At 43.5% G+C, this 8,591-nt stretch overlaps 1 protein-coding gene across 1 annotated transcript; it reads left to right on the forward strand.

Moving 5' to 3' along the window:
• The first annotated feature begins 2,422 nt into the window (after window positions 1–2,422).
• HSPA2 (heat shock protein family A (Hsp70) member 2) lies at window positions 2,423–5,278 on the forward strand. The gene has a single exon (XM_019733638.3). The coding sequence runs from the start codon at window positions 2,597–2,599 to the stop codon at window positions 4,502–4,504; it is 1,908 nt and encodes a 635-aa protein (XP_019589197.2). The 5' UTR covers window positions 2,423–2,596; the 3' UTR covers window positions 4,505–5,278.
• The last annotated feature ends 3,313 nt before the right edge of the window (window positions 5,279–8,591 follow it).

The raw sequence follows: 8,591 nt of genomic DNA on the forward strand, positions 1-8,591 counted from the left end.
TCCCTTCTGAAGCTCTAATTTTACTGTTTGTGTTTAAGAACTGGCATGTTTGCTTTTTTGCGATCTTGCTTTGCTTGGGGTTAGATGTGTGAGGGCTGTTTGAGTACAAGAGATCTGAAGAGTTTTTGTTTCTTACAGTTCTTTCTGCTTTCAGTTACAGCTGGGGCCCTGTCTCTAAATCACTTATTATCAGTTCTACAAAGAATTTGGATTGCTCTCCAGCCCACTAATTCCCTCTTTTTAAAAAACTACATGAAACACAACAGTTTACAAGATTAAAAAAATAAATCAAGAGATAAGTACTCACAGTTTAAGCAGCTTCAATAGAAACCTTTTGGTTTTATCTTCGTTTTCCTAATATTTTATTTGAAAGATGTCATAGTTCAATTTTCTCTTTAACTTTTTTCATGAAAAAAATGATGGGAATTGTGGTTAAAGCCAGTACTATTTAACTAATATATTAGTAAATTAACAGCCAATATGTTTTTAGAGATTGGAAATTGCACACACAATTTTGCTACCGTTTTAACACTAGATAAAAGAAACTTAAATGTTCATTGATTGACTTTGTACGGTGCTGTCAACATTACCTTTTGGTCACAGATTATTTATGTTTCTCAGACAAAAACTTCTCTCCAGCACTGTCTCACACAACTTTGATACGGGCTATATATTACCAGCCTCATTCAAAGGATGGTTCCCCATTCCCATAGCCTCAGGGGGGAAAACATTGTGGCACATAAAGCTCTGAAATGTATCCTATGCACCTGAAGAGACTATTCCTTGCTTGCATCCCTCCCCTTGTAGTGACACTAATCTTCTGTACAGAACATGTAGGTGCCCCAGAACACACTGCTGTCTTCTGCCGATGCTACTACAACCCATGCCTCTCCTCCCCTCTGTGTTGGCAAACTTCACCGCCCGACTCAGGCATGTCATCTCTTCCAGGAAGCCCTCACCAATAATACACTTTTCCCTCTCTGGCTGTGCCCCTCCAGACCGTCAACCTCAGAAAGACAGACTATTTCATTTGTCTTTTTACTCTCACATAGTAGGTACCCTTTAAAACTTTGTGGAATAGATGTCTATAGTTTCCCCCTCATAATGTGAAGTGTTACCCAGCGATTTTCTTATTGTTTTCCTTCAGGAGCCCATTTATAGGAGTCTGCTTCTACCTCATCACCTGGTTCCAGGCAGTACTTCCAAATCCATTCTCACAGTCCTCTGACACACGATAAAATGAATCGTGCTCCTTTACGTACCTTCTCTGAGGGTTTATGCCTCTAATGTAACTCATCATAGCTAAAGAAAATAATCGCTCAGTTGAGCTCAGTCATAAACACGATCGCGCGTGCGTATGCTGGGGATGAGAGAATCTGGCTGGGCCTGAGACTAGGTTCTTTTATGGTGCTTCCAGGTGAGGGTTTTGATTATAGATTTTCCCGCGAAGAACTCAAAGCAGCGGATAAAACACTTGAAACCAAAAACAAGGAAAGTAGTGGAGAGACTAGGGAGACGAAATCAGGAAGCTTAAAGTGGCAGGACAAGCAGAAAAAATGGAAAGCGAGGTAGAAAAAGTGTAAACGCTGGGGAGAGGAGCTGCAGTCATTCCGTCCTCCCAAGCCTCAGCCCTCCCGCGCGCGGCGCGGAAAAACGCGTCCGCCTCTCCGCGCGCTCTCCGGGGCTTCTATTATTGTCCCCACCCGCCAGTTTATATCGTGCGCTCACACTCACTGAGACGCTGCGAAATACGCAAAGTAAACTTCCAGAAGGCCGACAGCCCGACTCAGGAACTTCAGTGTCATTTCTTTTTGTCCCCGCCTGGGGGGAACCGCTCTCATGCTGAGGCCACGCCAATGATGTTAAAAACAAACAAACAAAAAAAAACAGGCTCTGGCCCTATTTCCTCGGTGGAACCTACTCAATGAATTGCCCTGACCCTGCGCGCTAGGTGTGTCAGTACACTTGGCACCTAAGTACACTTAAGGCCTAGGAACAGAGTCGACAGCCCAGGTGGCGCCCCTCTCGGCGCCCCCCCTCCTCCTCCTCCTCGAGCCACGCCCCAGCCTTTCCTTCCCCACCCGACTTGGAAGTTCGCGCTGTTCATTGGCCGCCTGCCCTGCCAATCCAGTGGGCGTTGACGAATCCCGCCTTAAGATCACGAAAGTGCACGTACACCTGGCAGGGGTAAAGGGGGAGTGCGCGAGCCTAACACCCCCAGCTGCAGGGGCGCTTGAGGCTTCGCGAACCCCGGCCGCGGGGGTATGTGGGAGGGGCGTCATTTGCATAACGGCCGCCCCTCGCCTTCTGGCGCGGGTCGGGGTCCCGCCCCTCACTCAACTTGAAATCTGTTGGGCCACCGACAGGTCACTCCCACTCAGTCAAGCTTTGGCGGGCGGTCCTGGGAGCGGATTGGCTCTGGGATTTTCCACAAGGAGGCAGGGAGGTGGCTATAAGAGCCGGGAGCTGAGAAGGGGGAGCCGGAGACTCTGGTTGCGCTCGCGGTGTCCCGTGCGAGTCTACCGTTAGTTTGACGCCGCGGATTTTCCGTCCCTGGTGTTCTCGCCTAACGTCGCTTGCCTGTCTTTCAGTCAGGATGTCTGCCCGCGGCCCGGCTATCGGCATCGACCTGGGCACCACCTACTCGTGCGTGGGGGTCTTCCAACATGGCAAGGTGGAGATTATTGCCAACGACCAGGGCAACCGCACCACCCCCAGCTACGTGGCCTTCACCGACACCGAGCGCCTCATCGGCGACGCCGCCAAGAACCAGGTGGCTATGAACCCCACCAACACCATCTTCGACGCCAAGAGGCTGATCGGACGGAAGTTCGAGGACGCCACAGTGCAGTCGGACATGAAGCACTGGCCGTTCCGGGTGGTGAGTGAGGGAGGGAAGCCCAAAGTGCAGGTGGAGTACAAGGGAGAGATCAAGACCTTCTTCCCGGAGGAGATCTCCTCCATGGTCCTCACTAAGATGAAGGAGATCGCCGAAGCCTACCTGGGGGGCAAGGTGCAGAGCGCGGTCATCACCGTCCCGGCGTATTTCAACGATTCACAGCGCCAGGCCACCAAGGACGCGGGCACCATCACGGGCCTCAACGTGCTGCGCATCATCAACGAGCCCACCGCGGCGGCCATCGCCTATGGCCTGGACAAGAAGGGCTGCGCGGGCGGGGAGAAGAACGTGCTTATCTTTGACCTGGGCGGCGGCACCTTCGACGTTTCCATCCTGACCATCGAGGATGGCATCTTCGAGGTGAAGTCCACAGCCGGTGACACCCACCTGGGCGGCGAGGACTTCGACAACCGCATGGTGAGCCACCTGGCGGAGGAGTTCAAGCGCAAGCACAAGAAGGACATTGGGCCCAATAAGCGCGCTGTGCGGCGGCTTCGTACTGCTTGCGAGCGCGCCAAGCGCACCCTGAGCTCGTCCACACAGGCCAGCATCGAGATCGACTCACTCTACGAGGGTGTGGACTTCTACACGTCCATCACCCGCGCCCGCTTCGAGGAGCTCAACGCCGACCTGTTCCGCGGGACCCTGGAGCCGGTAGAGAAGGCGCTGCGCGACGCCAAGCTGGACAAGGGCCAGATCCAGGAGATCGTGCTGGTGGGTGGCTCCACCCGCATCCCCAAGATCCAGAAACTGCTGCAGGATTTCTTCAACGGCAAGGAGCTGAACAAGAGCATCAACCCCGACGAGGCGGTGGCCTACGGAGCCGCGGTACAGGCGGCCATCCTTATCGGGGACAAGTCAGAGAACGTGCAGGATCTGCTGCTACTCGACGTGACCCCATTGTCGCTGGGCATCGAGACAGCTGGCGGCGTCATGACCCCGCTCATCAAGAGGAACACCACGATCCCCACCAAGCAGACGCAGACCTTCACCACCTACTCAGATAACCAGAGCAGCGTGCTGGTGCAGGTGTACGAGGGCGAACGGGCCATGACCAAGGACAATAACCTGCTCGGCAAGTTCGACCTGACCGGGATTCCCCCGGCGCCCCGCGGGGTCCCCCAGATCGAGGTCACCTTCGACATCGACGCCAACGGCATCCTCAATGTCACCGCCGCCGACAAGAGCACCGGTAAAGAAAACAAAATCACCATCACTAACGACAAGGGTCGTCTGAGCAAGGATGACATTGACCGGATGGTGCAGGAGGCGGAACGGTACAAATCAGAAGATGAAGCCAATCGCGAGCGGGTCGCCGCCAAAAACGCCGTGGAGTCCTATACCTACAACATTAAGCAGACGGTAGAAGACGAGAAACTGAGGGGCAAGATTAGCGAGCAGGACAAAAACAAGATCGTCGACAAGTGCCAGGAGGTGATCAACTGGCTCGACCGAAACCAGATGGCAGAGAAAGATGAGTATGAACACAAGCAGAAAGAGCTGGAAAGAGTGTGCAACCCCATTATCAGCAAGCTTTACCAAGGCGGCCCTGGCAGCGGTGCGTCCGGAGCCTCCGGGGGACCCACCATCGAGGAAGTGGACTAAGCTTTCACTCAAGTCAGAGTAAACCTCTTTTCCTTTCTCTATTTTTTTTTTTTCCTTTTATTTTTGTTTCTTCTTTGAAATGTCCCTGTGCCAAGTACGAGATCTATTGATGGAAGTCTTTAGCCCGGTGTATGCATATGAAAGGAAAGGTGCAACCCCTTAGTTTAATTACAAAAGGTTAGTTCTAAAGTTTGATTTTTTAAAACTTTATTTGAGGTTTCTCTTTAATGCATTTTGCGTATTTGCTGACTTGAGCATTTTTGGTTAGCTTAGTTTGAGATGGGAAACCTGAAGTTTGCACACATGTTCTGTGGAAGCTTAGTAATAAAATATATAGAAGCTTGAATTGTTTATTTTTATGTACTACTTTAAGACAAAAGTGAACATTGCAGTAAAGTCAAGGACAGGCATTCTTTTTGCGAACAATTGCATAAATACAAATTTGAAGTAAAGCTGACATTGATCTCAAAATTACTGTCTTGGAGTTTTCAATTTTCCCTTGGTCCTGTTTTACCCATGTTGGTCTTTAAGTAAGATATTAGTATGAGGTGAAATTTATCTAACTCAATCTTGTCTAATCCTCAGATGAGGTTCCTGCTTTGAATTACCAACAACTGAAGGGGAGAAGATCTGGATAAACTTCCCCCCATCCCCTCTTTTAATACAGAAACCAGACTGAGGTCTTCCAGTGTACCCAAACTCCTAAGGCTTGGCTTAAGTGTTCAAGTGAAAATCTACCTGATTATTCCAGCAAAATACAAGCTATATTCTCGATTAAGTGTAAAATTATTCTTTCTCTAAACAAAAACTGGGGCAGGAGTTATCTTCTGATAATAGCCCAAAGTAGTATGAAACATTGCTTTCTGTGACAGGTGCCTAAAACAAGTCAGTAGGCAGACTTTAAAGCCACTTAATAATAAGAGCCCAAATTTAGTCAAACTTGTTTTAATTTTCTAGTAAAACAGCTCAACTTAGCTTAAGGCAAATTTCACAAGGAAATGTTTCAAGTAGCATGTGGAAGTTCTTGGGGGATAGGAGGAGATAATACAGTGCTTTGTTGTTTGTTTTTTTCTGATTTAAGAATCATAATGCTTTTGCAATACCTGCCTTAAATCACTAGAATATATTTCTTTTTTAAAAGGCAAACTGCAAGATAATCCTGTATTTTGTTAATATATAACCTGTCCGTTTTCTTATATATCTGATTTGAGATTGTTAGAGATGGGAATATTGCAACCCTCTGGGAGCCAACTATCCTCAGCTTAAGCTTTAAAATCCACATCCTTGGGAGAAAGGGGTTCGTGTTTATTTTTTTAGTGGAATTACACTCCTGCTTTGTTTTTATTTATTCTCTTTAACAGGAACATGGTAGGAATTCTGTAAAGCTGATTGGAAAAGATGTATAGGTCACCTAATTTTTTCACCACACATAGACATCTTGATACTCTTCCCAAGTGATGTAGATTTGCTTCATGTTGTTCATAAGATAATAGTGTATTGTAGAAGCCATATTTTTAATTTAGAAGTGGACCTTTTACCATGCAGAGATTAATTTTTGAAATAATATAAAAAGTAGAAAACAAATATAAAAATAATGGGCTTTGGTAATGACCCTCTCACCAAAAGCTGACTCTTATGTACATATACATTTTTTTTCTTTTTAGCAAGTTTTATTTGGGTGGCCGGATGAAGATAAAAAGGCAATTATGAAATTTGCTTCAAAATAAACTAAAAGAATTTTAAAGGTAATTGCTCTTTACACTGAAAAGCTGAAGATAACTTGGGTTTTCAGTGCTGGTGTCAGGCTGGTGGAAAGTTTTCAGCAAGGAGGCATTTAAGGGTGTTTCACTGACTACAGACAGTATCACGTAAATATTTGACAAACTACCTTGGTACTAACAGAACAGGTCAATAGTGGCCGTAGAGTGACATTTAGCATTAATTTTTACCAAGATAATACCCGTTCTATTAAACTTTTATTAGTCCTTTATTTGTTGAAAGTGTTTATCCCTTGCTCTAACTTCAGTGTATAATGGAGTCTTTCTGTAAGTGCAATTTGGTATTAGTATGACTTATTTTAGACCTTACCTTAGAAGACATTAGTTTCTAAAGGATCAGAAAAATGACTAGTGGTAGTCTCTGATCCTATGGACTGACCTCTGATAAATGGCTGTAACACTAACATCAATCTATGTAGACACTTCATTTTCTATTATTTTGAAAAGTACTTTGTAAAACTTCTAGCCATGAGGGTTTTTATTTAATTCTGTCTTCTCAAATTTACCTAGATCTGAACATTATTAAGATAAAGCTACCAAAGCAGCCATTCAATGTTTCCAGGAGTCAGTTGAAACTGGTAACCCAATAACCCCTGGGAACTCCTTAGCAGATTTTAGATCAGCTATAGTCAAATGACAATGGAAAAAGTACTTGATATTAGGGCAAGGGTAAATTACAGTTTAAGGAATAATTAAGCATCACTTGAACTTGAAAGTAGTAAGTATGTTACAGACTAGTGGTCATGACTAAAGCAAATGCAGTACATATAGAATACCAAGGGATTGAAAAATACATTCTCGGAACAGGCACTTAAATTCCTCTTAGTTGAATGTCTGTTTAACATAGTTATCTGTTTTGAGGCAATAAACCTGAACACCTGTCCAAATAAGACATAAATTGTTTACAGTACTTGAGATGTGTAAAATTTCAAAACAAGCTCACTCTAAATTTTTTTGTATTTGATATATATAATGGAAATTCACTAAAACGTGTACATTAGGAGATACTAATGCTACATATTTAAGCTTAACATGCACAATGGGATATTTAATGAATCATCTAATCAATATGTCTAGGAGACTTAATGAGAATTTCTTTATCCTAAGTATAATCTTAAATAGGAATACAGCCTGGCTATCTAGATGAAATCAAAATATTTCTTTTTTTATGAAGTTCTAATACTAGATCCATGATAAAGCCTTCTACTTTAAATTAGTTACTTAAAGTTGTGTTGTGAGACATGTTCCCCTTGCTTTTGAACACTTGAATTAATTTGAAGTTTTTAAAAGAATCTTAAATCCATACACAAGACAGTTGCTAAAAGACTGTATGTGTTTAGGTTAAGGAACAAGAGGAATATATTCAATTGCTTCTGTATATTTAATTTATAAATAGGTATGAGAAAACTGTTTTGAAGGACTATCCTTCATTACAATTAGATAGAATTTCATGCCTTAAAGAAAAAGTATGGATCTAAAGATCCCAGTATTTATTCTTGATATAGCTCTTGGAATGGAAATAATTTAGGGTATATGCATTTCTGAAACTTTAATGGGGTGATAATGTTGAAATGTCTTTTAGAATAAATCAAGAAGCCATAAGCTGTTTCCTCCACCCCTTTCAGAATAAGGTTGTTTGTGAATTCAACATTGGGTAAGTAAGCAACCAAAAATGGAGTTGCTAATTCAAATATTGGCATTGCCATTTTAATTTTTAAAGGTAGAATTGTAACACCATGAAAAACCTGTCCATTACAACTTTTTCATAGTATAAGCATGCATTATATTCAGTTAATGTCTTGGGCCTAAAACCTGAGGCCAACAACTTAGTTTTATGTTATATGCTCTTAGTTATATGACCTTGAGAAGCTTCTCTTAACTGGGGGAACAAAAAAATCTTTCCCTCACAGGTTACTTGGAATTATTAAATAATTTAGATGTTAACTTGATCCCTACTTTAATGTCACAAATTGGGGTTTTTTATAGTTTTTTAAATATTTTTTATTTTTTAGGTTTTTAAATTTTATTTGCAAATGTGTGTTGTTGTTTTTTTAAGGAGTGTACAGCTCACAGTGGCCCATGCAGGGATCAAGCCAGCAACGTTGGTGTTATTAGCACCATGCTCTAACCAACTGAGCTAACCGGCCACCCCAACGAATTATTTTTTTAATAGAAAATTATATTTCCATTTTGCGATGTGAGTTTTTAATGTCATTGGGAAAAAAAACTATCTGGTAAAAAATCGAACCTAAGACGTGAGTGGGTCATTTTCTAAATAAATAATTTGGAGTCATAAAAACAATCTTTCC

Source organism: Rhinolophus sinicus, chromosome 3 (assembly GCF_057876585.1).
Source record: "Rhinolophus sinicus isolate RSI-liver-muscle chromosome 3, RSI-T2T, whole genome shotgun sequence".
Classification (NCBI taxonomy): Eukaryota; Metazoa; Chordata; class Mammalia; order Chiroptera; family Rhinolophidae; genus Rhinolophus; species Rhinolophus sinicus.